The 19656-nt window shown below is 47.3% G+C and overlaps 4 protein-coding genes across 4 annotated transcripts; all 4 read right to left on the bottom strand.

Moving 5' to 3' along the window:
- Positions 1-4439: 4439 nt before the first annotated feature.
- Positions 4440-4748, bottom strand: LOC111073736. Its single transcript, XM_022366209.2, has one exon. The coding sequence runs from the start codon at positions 4702-4704 to the stop codon at positions 4546-4548; it is 159 nt and encodes a 52-aa protein (XP_022221901.1). The 5' UTR covers positions 4705-4748; the 3' UTR covers positions 4440-4545.
- Positions 4749-6150: 1402 nt separating this feature from the next.
- Positions 6151-15615, bottom strand: LOC111073731 (glutamyl aminopeptidase). The gene is given in 8 exon segments (XM_022366202.2): positions 6151-6975; positions 7038-7529; positions 7604-7747; positions 7810-8775; positions 13834-14204; positions 15029-15064; positions 15066-15451; positions 15507-15615. Coding segments are annotated over 8 exon segments (3081 nt in total). The 5' UTR covers positions 15517-15615; the 3' UTR covers positions 6151-6299.
- On the bottom strand, positions 14348-14824 carry LOC111073732. The gene is made up of 2 exons (XM_022366203.2): positions 14745-14824; positions 14348-14676 (listed from the first exon to the last, which is right to left on the bottom strand). Exons 1-2 carry the CDS (start codon positions 14770-14772, stop codon positions 14384-14386), a joined length of 321 nt encoding a protein of 106 aa, XP_022221895.2. The 5' UTR covers positions 14773-14824; the 3' UTR covers positions 14348-14383.
- Positions 15616-15933: 318 nt separating the features above from the next.
- Positions 15934-19486, bottom strand: LOC111073734 (glutamyl aminopeptidase). The gene is made up of 6 exons (XM_022366207.2): positions 19260-19486; positions 18852-19207; positions 18445-18589; positions 17846-18379; positions 16850-17784; positions 15934-16786 (listed from the first exon to the last, which is right to left on the bottom strand). Exons 1-6 carry the CDS (start codon positions 19443-19445, stop codon positions 16120-16122), a joined length of 2823 nt encoding a protein of 940 aa, XP_022221899.2. The 5' UTR covers positions 19446-19486; the 3' UTR covers positions 15934-16119.
- Between the last annotated feature and the right edge of the window lie 170 nt (positions 19487-19656).

Raw genomic sequence — 19656 nt, 5'->3', positions numbered from 1 at the left:
GTGGGGAGAAGTGAAACGAAAAAGCGTTAACGGATATTGCTTACGCTCCGCACTCTCCAAATACGAAGAGACCAAATCTCGTTGCCGTTATTTACCGCAGACAATATTAAGTATACGCAGTACCAAAGCGGCACAATGATGGTAGCGCAGTGAAATTAGCCATCCTGCAGTCACTGCACTGAGCGTTGCATAACGTGGACTCGACTCCTTTAAATGGAACTAGAATGGACTCTTTACACATTTTGGGCCAGCGCCATATGCCATTTGTTACTCACTATTTGCCATTTGTTATGCCATTTCTGGTGTATTTATGAGCCTGTTTGGAAAGCGAAAAACAAATGGCCATAAATCAAGTGTCATATTCCGGCCACAGACAATGTTCCACCATGTAAGCGGTAGTTAAAACTAACAAAAATACCACAAAAAACGGCAGAACAAGATTTATCATTGCATCAAAGGGTAAGTGTGAGGCAGCGACCACACTTAAATGCAATGATGGCAATACAAATTGTAGCCATTTAATTAAAAGACACAAAATGCATTTAAAATTCGCATCATTGGGCATTTGGCTAAGAGTTCACTCACATCACGTATACTACATGTATGTATTTGCAGAGCCAGTTCCAGGGAGCGACCGGGAGCGAGTGCGCGTGTGAGATTTTAATTACAAACCGTCGCGCCATAAAACGCTTTTTATGGCACTTCTTCAGCAACAATTTAACTGCCAGAGGAATTTCATGCAGCAGTACCAGCAGCAGCAACAAGGATCAGACAGATAGTAGAATCGGTTCGGTACCCGTTGAATTAAACTACATGTGACCAGAGTCGACGATGGCCAAGTGATGTCGCAAATTGCTACTTAAAATGATTAAATTTCTGGGAATTTGTTGGCTTTAATTCTGCCATCGTATTTGATTGAGTTTTCCCCTGTTTTTTGTGTACATTTGAAGTCTATTTAGTAATGCCTAAATGCCATTCAATGCCTTAATTGATTTTCAATTGAGATATGTGAATTGTTTCTGCTTTGCGTTTGCCACTGGCATTCACAAAGAGACTCGACGGAAAATTCCTCATCAATATAAATAAATCAGACAGAGAAACAGAGAGAATTCCGACTAAAATGAGAAAATGTTTATGGATAAACAAAGTTTTTTTAGCAGACTACATATAAGACTTTAATTGGTTTTCTATTTTTAATGCTTGTTTTCTTTGTTGCCAATGACTGTTGAACATTGAACATTTTTTGAGTGGCTTAAATGGCTTAAAAATATTATTTCAATTGCGAAAGGCAATCGCCTGTAGTCACGTGCTCACCGCTGTCGATTGGCAGTCTGCATTTTACACTCAGCTTTATTCTTATTCAAGCATCATTTAACTCTTTTCACGCTTCAGGTGCACCCTGGCTGTGGGTATTGTGAATAGTTTTCGAATTGCATATTGGCGTATCCTCTTCAAATTAGCAACCATGACAGCAGGGCCCATCGAGCCCTTTAAGTGGCACTTTAATTTTAACGAGCCCTTAATGTGTCTTTAATTAGTAAGGCCGCTCGGCAGGCGCCTCTGGGTTGATTGAATGTTTGCCCTTCAAATTGAGATTAATGGCTGCGTGGGAGGGAGTAGCCGGACCGGAAAAAGAAGCTTCCATTCATATAACATGAACGATGGAAGCTCGGGTCGCAAAGATATACACACCGCCCGTTTCCGGTCCTTCAACCCTGTCTTGTCCCTTGTTCAGCAGGAGGTCTGTCTGTCCGCTCATGTAACGGAGCTGTTTTGTTGCTAAGTCGATGCCAAAATGCAATATTAATCATGTCAAGGGCCCACCTCCCTGGCACGATTCCGGCTGATTTCGCCCAGCACACTCTACAGGAGACTCAATTAAATTAGCAGCTAATGAAGTAATTTCATCAGGTCGCCAATTAATTTATTTTATTCTTAAGCCATTACACGGCGCCTCAACAGGTTTGTGGTCATAAAAATGCCACTGCAGCAATTGGGAGCCAAGAAGACAAAAATTCCCACGGAGCATTCCATGTGACTGTGACTGCCATTACAGATGGCCGATAGAGCAGACGTCAACACTTGAACGTGCGGACAGGGCGGTTGAACAATATTCCTTTGGCCCGAGATTTTCGGGAGGCTCATGACACTAGGATTTTATGACGTTTCGGGAGCATCGCAATTATTTTTTATTGACCGAACAGCCCATTGAGTGTTGGGTGCATGTGAAAGGCAATCAGAAACAGAAATCAGAAACATTTCGGCAACATTGCCTATTTTCTTTGACAGTCTGGGGACCATAGACGTTGATGCTATGCAAATTGAAAACTTTTACTGAAAAATACAAATAAATACGTGTGCACATATTTACATAAGTTTAATAAAGCCACAACTACATTTTTCCCGCCCTCTTGCTTTATTTTTAAGTGAAATCGAGCGCATAAATATTTCGAATTATAAATTAGGAAGAGTTTAGCTTAAAGTGGCTTTTATTTTGATTACAAATGACTCGTTTGTGCTCGTTTGTTAGACAAGGCTAAATATGTCTGCCTGGCCCAAGGCCAACAAATCGTACGGATTCATTTTCGGAGCTCTCTCGTTTCTGTGGATGAGTGCCGCAGTGTGGGAAACTTTATGGCACACAGGGGCATAGACAAAGAGCTCCAATGAGATGGCGTGCGGTGGAAGCCGACTCCCATCTCCGGTGGGGCCCGTGCCCTGCCTGGATGCCAATTTAAACGCCTGCAGCTGTTACAGCTCTAGAAGTTGGTCGTCTGCTTGATTCGGCCTGATGTTCATTTTCATTATCTTGTCTCAATTGCACTAATAGTGGGAGCTGGCCCGCCAGACGAGTCAATTCGCTGACCTTGGCCCATGGCTGAGCCTGAGAATTAGGCGCACCGACACGTTGCTTTAAATTTAAGCTGTGCTGGCCTCCTGAACCATCCAGAAATTGACGAGCGAAATCAAATCGAAACACTCGAACATAAAGATAAATCGTTTCCATGGCAGCACCAGATAATACGCCATGGAAGCTGCAAAAAAGTGTCGTTTGTTGTGCGAATGCTGGCGATAACTCAGCAACGGCAAATCGGAATTTATGCGCTCCGCTGGGATGGCGTCATCATTTTTGCCTATTGGATACGCGCCATTTGAGTGATTCTGATTGACTTTCGAGCGCCGTCCTTCCCCCCGAGGGTTGCGCGCCATCTGATCGCAGCCCAATGTTATCAATTCCAGCCGTAAACAGTTTCTGACAAATTCCTGTTTACGTCATTGCTTAGGCCTAAATCCTGGTCGGAAACTGTCCGCAACTGCTCTGATGTCCTCTTGCAGCCCACAAGGCATAAACACTTTGGGCCTAATAAAATCCGGCATAAAATGTGTCCATAAAAGCGCACAGCAAGGGAATTAAGCCAACACTGGCGCGTTCTTAGTTGTTTCCGTTTCCTGGAATTTCATTGGCATCTCAGCTAGGGAGTATAAAACGAAATGGTTTCCTCGTGTTGTATACACTACTTTCGCTGGTTGTAATGATAAACAAAAACATATACAAAGCGACAAAGTTGGTGTTCAAGGTCGCACATTAATGAATCGGTAGAGGAGCACATGGTTCCATGCGGAACCAATCAATCTGTGAAATGATAGCCAATCGATAGATCCTAATGTTGTTGTCTTCGAACCAGAGAATACATCAGGTCTGGATCGCCCTTACGCAGCAATAAGCTCTTCTTGTGGCTGCGTAATTTTTTTCTCGAAGTTTTTGACTGAACTTCGAAGTTTTGAATCATTTCATAAATTATTTCTATTTGAATTGCAAAAGTTGTACATTGTAGATATGCGCGCATGTACATAGTTGGTGGAGATATCATTCTCAAATAAACTCAACTTAATAAAAATTAATGTTCTTGCTTCAGCAAAATAATACAATAATTATTTTGCAAGAAGTTCAGAAATTATGCCGATTCCTTTATATAAGAAAATATTTATGATCTGCCCACTGGCAGTTAGAAGTTCGGCTGCTAACTTCCATTTTTATGGTGTTATATACGGACGTCACATGTGATTACTTTGCCATCCAAAAAAAGAAACAATATATAGGGATTTGATACGTTCTATATGGATAAAGCAAATAAAGTTGCTGATTAAACTTTACTATATGTGCATCTTTTTTTCGCGAAACGTCTCGACTTTATCTTTATGGCATTGATCTGATAAAAAATCCAGTTTAAAATAGTTGCTTTTTTATTTGAATTGTTTTTTTGGCAAAGAGTTAACAGGGCCTCACAGCTGAACTCAAACTTTCCTAAAAATATGTGGAGAATGGGAACGGTACAAATTTAAATAGTTCACAGAATTCCGGATTTATATTTCAATTTTTTTTCACGTGATTTCTTTTCTTTTGAAAACTAACACTAAACCATATACATGCAAATCAATTCAATGCAGCAAAAAAATCATTTTATTTAGTACATATTTGTGTCCCAATGATGTGTTCGAGTGTCTGGTATCGAGCTTCATACTGAGTTGTGAATGGTCCTGTTCTCAGCCTGTGCTGTTGGTTGCGGCTGAGGTGACCCATGGGCACAATGGAGACCGCAACATGCAAGCAATGAGCAAGAAGGTGGCCTCAGTAATCGGGGCGCTGAAAAGCATCAGCATAGCCACCACCAAGAAGGCCATAAGGAACGTTGAAGACTGCATGATGCTTGAATTACTTCTTTACTCTGTTTAACCAGAACTAATACTCGATACGAAAGGGCGCCTATTTATATGAGCTCCCCCAGACAGTTCTGTAGCGTTGGTCAGTGTTATGTAAAGCCTAAACAATCCGAATACATTGTTGGGCAGTCTGAAAATGTTTGCTTAGGTGCAACTTGCTTAAGCAGCTAAATATTTATTGTGTGGTCCACGTGGGAGAATACATTTATCATTATGTAGTTATTTACATTACTGTTGATTATCAACTATTTTAGCCATAGAAAATAATTAGCTAATAGATTATGAAAATAAGTGTACCAAATGTGTTCGAAAGATGAGCAGAAGCCAATCCCAATCCGTTGTATCGGTGTGCCTCCTCCTGGAGCTAAATAAGTGAGTCGTTGTCGGAGAAACACGACGCACACAGAGGCTGATAGAGGTTCGACCTTACCACTGAGGAAGTCCGAGTAGAGACGCAACCGGGTCTACATGGGCGGAGGCTAATAACCATTGAGGTGGCTATGCAACATGACGAAGACTGGATAGATCGAATTGTCTGGCGCTGGGCAGAGCCATTCACGCTCGACTCCACGACGTTTAGCAGAAGGGTTTTGCATCTACAAAGGCCAAAAGGGTGTCACAATTAGTGGGGTATCGACCAAAGGCCAGATGTAGTTCCACCAGTTAAGGGGCGTGTCAGTCGTCCAGTCCGAAAGAGTTCTTGAAAGAGCAGAGGTTAACCCGTAATTCACTTTGAATGGCAAGTATATATGTAGGTGTATATTGCTCTATTGCGCTTGAGCAAATCGAGATAATTATTCAGCTGGTTAGCCTGAAACATCGTGTACAGGAAGAGCGCCATCAGGATGTAAAATAAAGCTCGAAATCAAATTATTGGGTTTGCTCTTTGACATTTGCCCTGCCATGCCCTTTACGATACAGATAAGCGAGTATATCCAATTCATAACAGTCGTTGACTTGAAACACATGATTTCTTGATTAGAAACATAATTTGGAAGACATCTACAGAAAAGTTATTTAAAGTCGCAACCTCATTTCAAGACAGATTTAAGCAAATCTGAATTGCATTGGTATTATAAATTTGTGAACGCAAGTCCACGCTGGAAAATTACCTTTATAAAATATGTACCATAATCATTAATTTAAAACCAACAGACGGACGCTTTCTTCTAACTGTTACATACGCTTACGCCAGCAGAATATACTCTGGCATACTTTGAGTACCACCTCAGTCGTATTGCATTGTTGGGTCAGAATTGTTTAACCAAGTGCCAGACTCATTCACTGATTGTTAAATAAATTCAGTTTGCTTAGACTATGCAGCTCTATTTGTCATTAGGTTAGTCTTCTCTGGGGCTCCGGAATTATTCACGTAGTGTCGAGCACAGTAGTGTAAAGCAAAAAAAAGGCATAATTTTGTATCTATTAGTTTTCTTCAAAATATCATACGTATTCACAATTCTTCATTCACATTTGAAAAGCACTTGCTGCTTTAGTTAGCTACGAGTAAGACTATGTTCAATTCCATTGGTAGTTTTTACATTATTGTATTTTACAGGGGGCTAAAGCAGTGCGAATCAATTGATGCTATTGGTAACCGTGGACTGTTCCGCATAGTTGGCCAACCACTCGCCCACTTGGGCCTTGTTCAGTGACAGCCACTTGATGTTGGCCTTGACCGTTTCCAGGGCCTGTTGGCGGGCCGCCGTTCCAGCTCCTGCTTCTGGATACTTCACGAAGAAGTTCTGCATCTCTTCCAGCTTGGTTTGAGTGTAGAAGCGCGCCGTGATTGTTGGAATCAGGCGACCCAATGTGCGTTCGTTGATGCCAAAGCGCGCCACCAGCTGCTCCCACTGCTCGCGCACATAGTCCCAGACAAGGCTCTGTCCCACGGGATTGGCCGAAATGTAGCCCAGAAGCGTGAAATAGTCCTGGCGACGGACGTTGCTCTCGTCCGAGGCCAGATTGATGAGGCGCTGCAACAGCCATGGCTCCTTCACGGCAGCCAAGGCGTTCATAAGTCTCAACTTCTCCTGTGCATCTGCCTCGGCCAGATACAGTTTCCAGACCTGGTCCCAGGCGGTTTCGGTGTTGACCTGCTGCAGACCGTAGTAGTAGACGACGTCCCGGATATCAGGACTAGGGCGTGTTTCAGGCGTGGCCAACCACTGATTGAACAGAGTAACAGCCTGCTGCAGCGCGCTCTCGTGTCCGACTGCGCATGCAGAGCTCAGAACCTTGATGCGGAGGCGGCTGTGAAATGCACAAAAGTCAATATCTAATCAAGCTAAATGTGTCGTTTGAGTCGTTTTTACTTCTCCAGATGATTTGTGCCAACGACGAACGTGACCCTCTCCACAATGGGCGTTAGTAGTTTGCGGGCGTAGGTGGTGAAATTGCTGTACAGATCGGTGTAGTAAACGCGATTTCGCAGCGTTGCCAGCGACGAGGTGCCAACACTCCAGGGCACATAGTCCTGCTCGCTCTCCAGATAGGTGCTCAGGTCGAGGGCCACGGCATAGTTCAACTGTCCAGCAGCGGCCAGGGTGTTGGCGTCATTCAGCAAATGTGCACGATCCGCGGTGCTGAAGTCCTCCCGCGATGCCTTAAGCGCAGTGGTCAGGGCAGCCCACTGCTCGGCCGCATAGTTAACGCGATAATAGCCAACCTGGTCCTTATTAATCTTAATCCAGCTGGCATCGCCTGCCAGCGTGATGCTAGCCTCGTTGTCGTTGTGGTTGAATATCGTCGACTGCACCTCGCTGTTGATGCTGCTCGTGTAGGTGATTGGGATGGACCAGCGGTAACTGTGGGGCAGGCAGGCAGGCCAAAAACAATCGTTCAAGACAATGCGGCAATACTAAATGACTTTGATACGTACTTGAAAGAAGAGGCCTCAGCTTCGGCTTCGTAATCGTCCGCATTGGCCAAGAAACGCTTCTGGGTTAGCTTGTAGGTGTTGCCATTCTTCTCCACCTCGACAACCGGCAGACCCATTTGTTCTGTCCACGTTTGCATGATCTGTCTGTGAGTGGGAACGAATTAGTGGATGCGTACGCGCAAGCAGCAGCAGATATAGGCACTCACTTGACATCATATTCGAGGCCCTCTTCCTCCTCAATGGCAGTGAGGTAATCTTCAGTGGTGGCGGTGGAGTAGAGGTTGGTCCTCAGATAGCGAGTTGTGGCATTTTTGAACTTCTCCTCGCCCACAAGGTTCTCCAGCATGCGCACCAAGGAGGCGCCTTTCGAGTAGGTAATTGTATCGAAGTATTCGGTAATCTCAGCGGGGCTTGAAATTGACTTAACAATTGGATGCGATGCGAGTGTGGCATCGATTATGAGCACTGGATGGAGCTCCTCGATGACAAACTGATTATCCATATCCCAGTCTGCATGCATGTGCTTCGTCCCCTTGTATTCCACGAATGAGGCAAAGCCCTCATTCAGCCAAAGGTCACTCCACCAGTTCATGGTGACCAGATTGCCGAACCACTGGTGCGCCAGCTCATGCGCAATGACAATGGCCACACGCTGCTTGTTCGCACTGGAGCTGCTTGCCTCATCATACAGCAACGCCGTCTCGCGGAAGGTCACCAGACCCCAGTTCTCCATAGCGCCCGATACAAAATCGGGAATGGCAACCAAATCCAGCTTGGGAAGGGGATAGGAGATGTTGAAGTATTCGATGTAATAGTCGAGGACGCCAACTCCGATGTCCAGAGCATATTGGGTCTTCTCCACTTGCGCTGCTGGGGCGAAGGTGCGCACTTCAATGGAAGGGTTTATTGCTGAGTTTGTGGTCTTGTGGGCAAAGTCCGAAACCACGAAGGCAGCCAGATATGTGCTCATGGGCACAGTCTCCTCGAACGTCACCTCAGTCAGATCCCCGTCGATGTACTCGATGGCCACAGGCATGTTCGACAGTACGTGGTACTCATCGCCGCTGGGTCGGGCAATAGTTATGGTAAACTGGGCCTTCAGGGCCGGCTCGTCGAAGCAGGGGAAGGCCTGCCGGGCATAGGTGGGCTCGAACTTGGTGCTGGCAATATATCTGTAAGGCAAAGGTAAAGATTATTAGCGGATGAAAGGCATGGCAGAGACTCATTTCATATATGGGTAAGTAAATTGGTTGCATGCAAGGGGATGGCGGGTGTTAGTAGCTTTGCTACCTGTTGCGATTCTTCAGCTTGTCCCAGTAGGAGCTCTGATAGAGGCCTGTGATGCGATCCGTCAACGAACCGTTAAAGTTCAGGCGCAGCGTATAGTTTCCCACGTCCAGCGGCTGCTCAAACTCGGTCACCCAGTACTCGAATTCGGGATAGGAAAACGTCAGGGTTGGGGCAATGCTCTTCAGCGGCGCTCCCGACTCGTCCAAGTGCTGCACATCGACAGTGCTCACATTCAGCTGCTTCACGTGCACGGGTATGAAGGAAATCGGCTCCAGTACCTCCAGGCTGATGCTTATATTGCCCGTATAGTGCTTCTGGTTGAGATCTGGACGCAGCTGCAGCTTGTATTTGCTCGGCTTCAGCTCCTTTGGCAGCCGGTAGCCGAGTTTCTGCAGCACCTTGCTGGCGGCTCTAATGGCGGGCGCGACGGTGGCCATGGCGTTTGATTTGGTATTGGAAGGCACTTGAGTGGTGGGGGCGCGATTATCTAGCGATAATATGCGATTTTTAATTGATAAAGGCTTTTTAGTTTATTTTAAAAAATAGTGTGACCGTCTGGCCCACAGAAAGATACCGAGTTATACCGATAAAGACAAAATTAACATATTTAACCCACTGAACCCCCTTCTATTTAAGCAGGTAAGCAGCAGGTGAGTTAAACGGCGAAGACATAATACTGTCTGTTATTTAACCTTGTAGATCCATCCTTTCCTCTTTACTTATAAAAAGAATAACTAAAATATCTTTCACCTAAGCTGCTCTAAAATTCTTTAAGTTTTATGATTTTCGTGGGGCATTTAAATACCCATTGTGCATTTTACCGTTATATATGTATGCCCAGAATAAAATTAAAGCTACTGAAAAATGCTCTTAAGCCCCACATTTAAAATATTTTTTTGCTCCTTTTTTTTTATCTATTAAAAGTTTCAATTTTATATTTGTATACGGAAAATATGGTTAATCTATTGATTGAATAATGCTGGAACCTTCCTGCCACATTACTAATCATATTTAAATTTCGAATGATGGACCAACCTGACAAAACGCTCAGAATCGGTTTGGTGGACAACAACTGATCCCGGTCCACGTAGACGGTGCGTATGGTGGCATTCAGAGCCGCCGTCTGCGTGCTGTTCGCCTGCTGCTGTCTCTGGTGCTCGTCGGCTATATTCTTGCCCACATATACGAGTGCGCCCAGCAGGAAGCCGCACAGCACCAGGAGGAACACGCAGAAGGCGACCAGCGTGAGGATGGTGTTGCCCGGTGCCTTTTGGGGCCGGTTGGTGTCCTTGATGCGGTGGTTGTCGTCTGTGGAGAGGCTGCTGCGTGGTCGCACGTTTTTCGTTGCATACATGCCGTTGACTGTTTGTTCTGCTTATTTAACTTGGCTTTCAACTAGACTCGTTCACACTGAGACGCGAGCTACAATAGCGAAAAGGGGTGTTTATTACTTTTGAACTTGCTCCAATTGAAGCCCGCGCACTATCGCAAATTGTCACTGTCAGAAGCTGTCCCTAGCTTGAAGCCCATTGGGCTCTGCCTTAAATCACAATTTTAACTGTAGTTTTATCACAAAACTGAAGCTCCCAGCACTCCAATCCATTGTGTCATCGACAGGGAGGGTAATTCGAGAGCGCAATAAACAGCCCGGACCGAATTACATGCGTCGCCGTTACCATCATCACTTTTTTTTATAATCTCCGAGCTGCTTATAAACAAACCCGGGTTGGTTTTCATAGCTTTTATGGTGTGGTACGGCTAGGTTACCCCATGGGCAAGGGGTAAAGACATAGAGATGGAGATGGAGCTTGCCTCAATTTTGTCTCGCTGCAGATCAATCAGATAGATGCCTGCTGCCATTTCTGCCCCTCGCATGGTCACGTAATGAAGTTGGTCATTTCATGAAATTGTTACTTCAAATAGTTGGAGCGACACGATTCCATGGAGCTCAGAGTTGGAGCTGGGCTGGTTAACCGCAAAGTCGCATTACAAATCCCCCCAGGCTGTTGCAATGATCCGTCCACCACCACAGGCCACTTTCTATAGGGGCGTTGTTGGTGTGGGGTGTGCGATTGATTGACGGATGCATGGCAAAGGTTATTGGCATCACTATGCACTCTCCATGCACTCCGATCTGTGGCAGTTTAGTACCACGGGAAGAAGTTGCAGATGCAGAGTATGAGCCATGAAAATGATTTGAATTGAATTGGCCACAAACTCCACACATGACTCCACTGAAAATTATGTCAGGATGCATCTGAGAGGAAACCATTTGCTCGTGGGTGTGCACCACTCGTAATGTATGCAGTTTTCATTTCAGGCTGCACCAAATTGTGCGAAATGAGGAATTCAAGACCGAAGACTGTAGACTGTAGACTGTAGAATATGCTAATTTTAACCAGCTGCCAGGCAATTGTTTCTTGCCCCGCCAGGCCCCATGCCATGCCAGCCGATCAGGCCCATCGCATCATGGAGCCCCTGATGATGCAATGCAGCGCGACTCTGCCGCTGACTCAATTAAGGCGCACACAAAGCCCGCCGCTCGCTCTGCCACAAAAACAGCCAATTGCATGACTACCTTATGAGCAGCAGAAGCGAAGACAATGGCAGCAGCTGCGGAGTACCAGTATCTGTGGCTGCATAATCTGACACGCCTCATCGCATCAATGCATCAGAATGCATAAGCATCTCATCTCTATCTTCTCTGCTCTGCCCTGCGCATTCTGTGGCTGATGATCGCTCCACGCCCACCAACAACTGGGGGGGGGAGATGTCACAAGAAACTTGTCTTCTAATGAGTGAGGAATTAGACATCTGTGTGCAAGTCGGCCAGGTGAATGCACTTGGAGCATTCCGGTTTACGGGTGTCACACAAACGCTTAGAGTTTTTGGAAATTTAAATAGGTTTTTTTTATTAAACACACACACGTGCCTGTGCCTCTTTTTAAGGTCATAACTTTCACGAAAAACGGCACCTTACAGATGGCAGCACAAATGCAAATCGTTTGGCATTTACGTGACAAGTGCAGCCCAGATAAAATTAACAAAAAAAAAAAGAAAAAAAAACACCAACCCAACCCGCGCAACTCCCGCAATGGGAGATGGGATGACACATGACAAAGGTCGTCTCTACGTGCTTGCAATTTCTAAAAATTTAAACAAAAATCAAATAAAAGCGACAATAAATACAAAGAGAGATATCGTGGGCAAGAGACAGAGAAATGATTGCCACAATTTGTGTGTGTTTTGAGGTTAACGGAATGCAAAATACATATCGTAAGTTTATCAATCAAGGGATCTTGCATAAGATCGCCCAAGAGCAAAGCCATCAATCCTGAATGGGGTATTACGGCAATATATAAAATTAATTAGCAAAGCAAATCACAGAAACCAATAAAAAAGGGCGAAAGAGTTGAATGAACATCCACTAAATTCACACATCAAAAGGTGTTAAAAATCTCCATTCATTGATCCCGCTTATTAGCACTTAAACTCCATTCAAAGCGAAATTCTTTAACCATTCTTCAGGGGGTATTTTTCCCACACTAAACACGAACTAGAAAATTTCGCCCAAAACAAAAAAGAAATCAGTGTCAATGAAAATGAAAAATGGAAAAAAAAAATTAAAAATATTTGACCAGTGTGCGCCTTGGGTTCGGCCAAACTTTCAAGAACAAAACAAAAACCAGATATGAGAAATGAGAAAGAGACGGAGACGGAGACAGAGGCAGAGACAGAGCAAAGGGGAAGCAGAAGACAGAAATACTACGAAAAGTAGCTGGCAGTCAATGATGTCGACCCATTTTGTTTTGCCTTTGGAAGAAAGTAATTTCTCAGGCGGCCATCGGCCAGCGGCAGCGGCTGCAAGAGACAGAGCCACAGCCAGAGACTTGAGCCATTGAGGCGTACTGAAGATCTTGGCGGCTCACAGCTCCGAGTGTATTGGCCGATTTAAGGCCAAGAACTTGCGCGGCAAGTGAACTATGTGTATGCACGAGGCTTATGCAGAGGGGGGTGTGGGGCAGGGACTGGGGCCAAGCCAGTTTGCAACGGAGAAGGAGAATGAGGAGGAGTGGAGGTGGAGTGATGGGACGCATGCGCTGCTGCAACCTGTTTTCCCTGCCCATGCGGTGTGGTGTTCTGCTGCCCGCTGTTATTTATCGGCGGCTCTTGTTTATCGTGTTCATTGTTGAAAGTCAAAGTTGGCATAGAATTCCATTCCATGGAGTTCCGTGGCCGCATTTCGGTTCGCTTCGATTCGAAATACTCGTATTACGGCGCGAATATTAAAATTAGTTGCCGCCTCAATGCGCCCAATTAGAACGCAGGCACACAGCAGAGCAGATCAGATTGAGTCGTATAACGGAATCGGTTCAATGACAATGACAGCGGTCAGTTAGAGCTTTCAACGGTATATGTTTTGATCCACACTCCACACTCCACTCCACTTCCCTCCACTCGTATTATTTTCACATTTTGCACTATGTCGCCTGCTTTATTGGCACCTGCTCTTTCTTTCGGCAGCCACTGGGCATTTGCTTCTCGATTTACAGTTACAGCTGCTGTGACGGGGACGGTGACAGTGACAACGCGACTGAGATGTCTGTTAATTGTTAATTTAATGCGCCGATCCTATGCACAGCAATTCATTTAGCTATATGCTCGTACTTGATTCAAATCGGCGAGGAGAAGCGCGCGCGCACGACGAGAGATGAGATCGGGTTCGAAATAAAAGACGCGACGCGCATTCACAACCGTCGCGCTCAGCTTTAAACTTCCAACAGTGCCCAAAGCTGCGCCATATCATGGCACGCGGTGAAAGCTCGCTGCGTGGAAGCTTGCCGAAACGAACAGCTGGGACCGGCTTTAAGCGCAAAGCTAAGAATATCAACACCAAATCGAAGACCATGCATTAGGGGTATTCAGTGTTCAGTACTCACTTTTGATTGCCTTCGGCATCTGTGTAGCTGCTTCGGTAGCTGCCCGTCAGACTCTCCAGATTGCAGTCGAAGCTGGCGGATAGCGTATACGCCTTGTTCATGCTGAGCACCGTCTTCAGCGTAATCAGGAGCAGCTCCCTTGTGTCGTCCAGAATGACCTCGTCAATGGGTATGCGCATGCGCGCCATCATATTCAGGATACTGATGCTGTGCACATTCAGATCCTTGGCGTGCAGCACAATCAGATTGGTCACCTCATTCAGCTGGAACTGGATGGACACGGTGCCCTCGCAGCCGCCTGTCTGCAGGTCGGGATGAATGTATATCTTGTACTTGATGGGCCTCAGCTCAGTGGGCAGACGCCATTGAATCTGGGGGCGAGCGATTGTAAAGATTATTCAATATCCATTAACGATAATAACCAAACGATGATAAGGCAACGATACGGATTGATTGGGCCTATAGTGGTCAGGTTGTAAAATAAATAAATGGACTTCGTCGGTGTGTGTCAGCATTATACGATTGTGCTTGCATTTGCTAGGAAGTTCAATTAATTGTGAAATGATATTAAATGATTGTTTATTGAAGCCCACAAAATACGAAAAACTAAACTATTATTAAGCCTAAGAATCATCTGTTGTCCCCTTGACTTCAATAGTTGGTCGGGCGTGGCAGTCCGCAAATGGTTTTGTATGTAGTCCTCGAGAACATCCAATTTCCGCTGTGCCTCGTCCAGCTGCAGCCACAAATTGTCCCTGTGGACAAGCACCATCACAAGCGCCACAATCAGGCAGGTGGATAGCAGACCAAAGAATATGGCCACGCGCTCCGCTGTCAGCCAGTCTAAGACACATGAGAGATGGTGATCCTTCAATGCTGACCATTAACTGACATCGAATATGCCTGCATACCCTTTACGTTCTGCAACTTGAAGCTCATTTCTGATTCAGTGTGCTGTCCTCAATCCAACTGCCTCAACTGACCACTAAAGTTCTGACACGGCCCCAAAGACTGTTCGACTGTGATAAAACGAAGGCACAATCATTTACCCCCAGCGATAAGCACTTGAAATGACCAAATGACTAAATGACCACTAGGGAACATGATAAAACGTGAATTGGTAGCAATGCCGACTTTACGATGACCAGACGGGAAAATTTGCACTTTCCCAATTGGATTGAAGCACTGGACTTACCGCTTCGGGATCGGGAAGTCCTGTGGGCAGTGTAGGGGTAGATCGGATTGACTGCAGGCGTGCTGGTGGTTCCTGCACCAGGAGTGGTTGCTCCTCCACCAGGAGTTGTTCCACCTCCAGGGGTGGTTGCTCCTCCACCAGGAGTTGTTCCGCCACCCGGAGTAGTTGCACCGCCTGGGGTAGTACCCGAACCACTTCCGGGAGTTGTCGCACCCCCACTGGGCGTGGTGCCATCACCGGGATTGGCTGTGGTAGTTGTGGTCGACGTAGACGTTGTATCCGCCGTAAGGGCATCGATCTTGTTCAGGGCATCCTGCAGATCGTTCTCCAGATCGGTTTTCTGCACGGCCAGCACAATGGTGGAAATGCAGAAGGCCGTTGTGGCCAGGCCCAGGAAGATGGCCACGGACTTGACGGTCAGCCCTGAATGGTTTTGGATTGAATACGTGTGGATCAGAATGTCAGACTATGGACTCACAGGCAACCATTTTAGTCGATGATTAATTAATCTGATCCTTGCACTTTCAGGGAGAACTTTCAATTGCTTCCACTGCGCTGGGCGCCAAATTGGAAACTAAATGCAAACTGCGAATCTGACCCAACAAGTTGAACTTGACAAACATAAACTGTGGCCAGATTGCTGGACGATATCTAGCCCTGCCATATAGCTGCCCGATGCCCAGATAAATAGTCTTCAGGTTTATGTCTCCGGTCATAAGACTGCGGGCATATTGTACTCGTATATATTTTTATTGGCAAGGGCTGTATATCGGAGTTTATGGCCGGACAGTCGCAGACCCAGGATGATTGCGCCAGCCAGTGCAGGGCCATCAAGAAATTGTTCTTGGGGCCATAGAAATCGCCACATTGTTGGATAAAATTCAAGGAAATTCTTTTGGTTTGTTTTATGGTTTGATTTTGGAAATTTTATTTTATTTTATTGAGCGGACATGAGCGGACATTTCGCTTTGGCGCTTATGCAATGCTTATGATTCTTCTGATACCATAATTGCCAATTGGCTCTGTACGTCTGAGCGTATTTATTGTACAGTACAGTACAGTACAGTAAAGGCCATCTTTACAATGGGTTTTTACTTGGTCAACGGCACGGAGGTGCCGCTCAGCCAGTCGCTTATGTCATTGCTGTTCTGCTTCAGCCATTCGATATTGTACTTGATGGTCTCCACCGCCTCCAGCCTGGAGTTGGCGCCCGCACCGGACTCTGGGTACTTGGCATAGAACTGCTGCAGCTCCTCCAGCTTCACCTGGCTGGCAAAGTTCTTCGTGATTTGGGCAATCAGACGGCCAAAGTTGCGGTTAGTCAGCCCGAAACGAGCACTCAGCTGGGGCCAGTGCTCCCGATAGTAGTCCCACACAATGGGCTCGCCCACGGCATTGCCAGCAATATTCTGCACACAGGTGAAGTAGTCCTGCGAGCGCACAATACTCTCATCGCTGGCCAGTTCCAGCAGCGTGAACAGCAACTGGGCGTCCCGCACACCCGCCAGACCGTACATCAGCTTCAGCTTCTCGCTGGCGTCCGTCTCCTCGACGAACAGCTCGAACAGCTTCTGCCAGTCGGACTCGCTGCTCGACTGTTGCATGCCGTAATGGTAGACGATCTCGCGCAGATCGGGCGCCGGTCGGTTGGCGGCTGTGGGGTTCTGCAGCCAGGTGTTGAAGCGCTGTGCCGCCTGGTCGAGGCAGTCGGGCAGGCCGAGGGCACAGGCCGCGGACAGAATGGACACGCGCAGTCGACTGTAACGAGGGAATCAGAGATCAGAGAGGGAATCGCTGGCTAAGCAAAGGGTCAGTGCGTACTTATTCAAGTGGTTAGTCGCGGACACAGTCCAGCCCAGCTCCTGGTAGACGCTGTCCACCAGAGTCTTCGCATAGGTCAAGTAGGAAACGTAGCCCTCGTCGAACATCAGGCTGCGCTGCAGCGCCTTGAGCTTCTCGGCCGCCACGTACCAGGGCACAAAGTCACGCTCCTGGCCCAGGTAGGCGGTCATCTCCAGCGGCACGCGGTACGACAGTTGGCTGGCATCGGCCAGTGCGAAGGCATCGTTCAAGAGATGGGCACGATCGGCCACATCGAAGCGGGACGGATCGGCTATCAGTTGCTTGATCAGCGCATCCCAGAGACTGTCCTCGTAGTTGACGCGATAGTAGCCCAATTGATGGACGTTCAGCTTGATCCACTGCACATCATCGTCCAGGGCTATGTCCACGGCATCATTGTCATAGGGGAAGACCAAGCTCTCGACCGTGTCATCCGCCCAGGAGTCGAGGGTGTAGGTGACGGGCACGCTCCACTTGTACTGGAATTCGCTGTCCGCGGGCGCCTCCTCGTAGCTGGCCTTGTTCGCGAGGAAACGCTGCTGGGTGATGAGGAAGCCAGCTGCCACCCGGGACACATTCAGCACCGGATAGCCCATCTGTTCGGTCCAAGTGCGCATCAGCAGCTTCACATCAAAGTCTGTGACCAGGGCGGCCACCTCGCTGAGGAAGTCGTCCGTGACTGTGTTTTCGAACTGATACTTAACCAAGTAGTTGGTCACAGCCTGCTCGAAGGTATCGGCGCCCACAAGGCTCTCCAGCATGCGGATGACCGAGCCGCCCTTCTCGTAGCTGATCGTGTCGAAAATGGCGGAGATCTCAGCGGGCGACTCCACTTGCTGGACAATGGGATGCGAGGAGAGTTTGCCATCGTAGACCATGACAGGATGCAGTGCGATTATTTGGAATTGCTCCAGCTATGCATTGGAATAGACGTAATTAGTGCCGAGAAGGAGACCTTCTGCCAATATGCCTTACCATGCCCCAGTCCGGATGGACGGCATTCACTCCCTTGTACTGCATGTAGCGGGCGAATCCCTCGTTCAGCCAGATGTCGTTCCACCACTGCATGGTGACCAGATTGCCGAACCATTGGTGGGCAATCTCGTGGGCCAGAACGGCGGCGATCGACTGCTTGTTGAGCGTCGAACTGAAGCTCGCGTCGTAGAGCAGCGCCGTCTCGCGGTAGGTGACCAGACCCCAGTGCTCCATGGCGTTGGAGGAGAAGTCGGGTATGGCAGCCATGTCCAGCTTGGTCAGTGGATAGGGCACCTTGTAGTACTGGATGTAGTACTCGGTGACGGCAGCGCCAAACTCCAAGGCGAACTCCACCTTGCTCAGCTGGTGGGGCGTGGCAAAGGCCTCCATGCTGAAGTCCTCGCCAATGCCATTGGCCCTGACAGTGGTGGACTCGGAGGCAAAGTCGGACATAATAATGCACACCAGATAGGTGCTCATCGACACGGTGGTCTCGAAGACAGCCTCCGTGTACTCGCCCAAATAGGTAGAATCCTGGTGGAATAACTCAAACAGTTAGCAGCCGAAAAACGCCATGGAATTATGGCTAGAAGGCTTACCGTTTGCTTCATGTTGGAGACTGCGTGGTAAGCGCCTGACGGATGCACCACTGTGATGGCGAAGGTAGCCTTCATCGCTGGCTCATCGAAGCAGGGGAAGGCCTGACGGGCATAAACTGGCTCGAATTGCGTTGACGAAATGTTTCTGCACATCAAAAATTGCAAGAATAATTAAGTTGCTATAAATTGCAGTCGTAACTTATAGCTAAAATATATATTTTAGCGTATCTGTACGCTCCCCAATCCAATTTTCTGCACAGAAATTCAAAATTTAACGGAAAATGTATGCAGTGGCGCCAGTGGTAAACTTCTCCGCCGCCAAATGTCGCTGCTTTTAGATGAATTTCCCATGTAGATGTCGTGTAGCGGATGTCGTGTATAAAATTCAAATTTAAAAAGTGACTTACCGTTGGTCTCCCGCTTCCGACTTGTAGGTGCTGCTGTATAGACCCACCAGCTTGTCCGTCATTTTGCCATTGAAGAGCACGCCCAAGGTGATGCTGGCACCCACGGCCAGCTCCGACTGCAACGTGATGATCAGCAGCTGTCGCTCCGCTTCCAGCTCATACTCCACGCCGTCGTGGTTCAGCACATAAACATTCGTCACGTCCAGCAGGTAAGAGTGCAAAACGATTTGATTTGTGGCCTCCAGCACACTTATGGTGATCTTCTCCTGGCCCGTGAAGGTGCCCGTATCCAGATCAGGATGCCAGTAGAGTTCGTAGTGAACGGGCCGCAGAGCCGTGGGCAGGCGATAGTCAATCTACAGATACAAGATTGGATAATAGAAAATGGCCTTTAAATGTATTACTCACCTCATCGTCGCGTCTCTCCCGTTGGATGATTGGCCCGCCATCCTTGTAGATGTCAATCTTCTCCTGTACGTCGCGCAGATTCGCCTCCAGCTTCGCGTTTTGCACCGCCACCACAACGGTGGCCGTGGCAAAGGCCGCCACCGCCCAGGCCAGTGCCACCTGCATCCAAATATGCGTCAAGAACATCTTTGCACTCCCAACAATCGCTAGCGACTGAATTATAACCAAGAGTCAGCCAAACCCGGCCCGGCCCGGCCCAGCCCGGCGCCGTCCAACTCTAGCGATTAGCTGCCATATAACTAATTCTGATTGTGTGCCCTCAAAGTTTATGTTCGCGTACGATCCGAACAACGTCGATAATTGGCCAAATATGTTTCGATTATGGCCCAGAAAAGGC

Source organism: Drosophila obscura, unplaced genomic scaffold (genome assembly GCF_018151105.1).
Source record: "Drosophila obscura isolate BZ-5 IFL unplaced genomic scaffold, ASM1815110v1 contig_150, whole genome shotgun sequence".
NCBI classification, from domain to species: Eukaryota; Metazoa; Arthropoda; class Insecta; order Diptera; family Drosophilidae; genus Drosophila; species Drosophila obscura.
The sequence above is the reverse complement of the archived record's forward strand: the minus strand, read 5'-3'. Positions and strand labels throughout refer to the sequence as shown.

Coding starts and splice junctions, on each gene's coding strand:
- LOC111073732 (XM_022366203.2), bottom strand. CDS start 14,772: ATGAGCTTCAAGTTGCAGAACGTAAAGG. Junction 14,677..14,744: donor CAAGTTGCAGAACGTAAAGG/GTATGCAGGCAT, acceptor CATGTGTCTTAG/ACTGGCTGACAGCGGAGCGC.
- LOC111073736 (XM_022366209.2), bottom strand. CDS start 4,704: ATGCAGTCTTCAACGTTCCTTATGGCCTTCTTGGTGGTGGCTATGCTG.
- LOC111073734 (XM_022366207.2), bottom strand. CDS start 19,445: ATGTTCTTGACGCATATTTGGATGCAGGTGGCACTGGCCTGGGCGGTG. Junction 19,208..19,259: donor GGGAGAGACGCGACGATGAG/GTGAGTAATACA, acceptor TTGTATCTGTAG/ATTGACTATCGCCTGCCCAC. Junction 18,590..18,851: donor TCGGAAGCGGGAGACCAACG/GTAAGTCACTTT, acceptor TTTGATGTGCAG/AAACATTTCGTCAACGCAAT.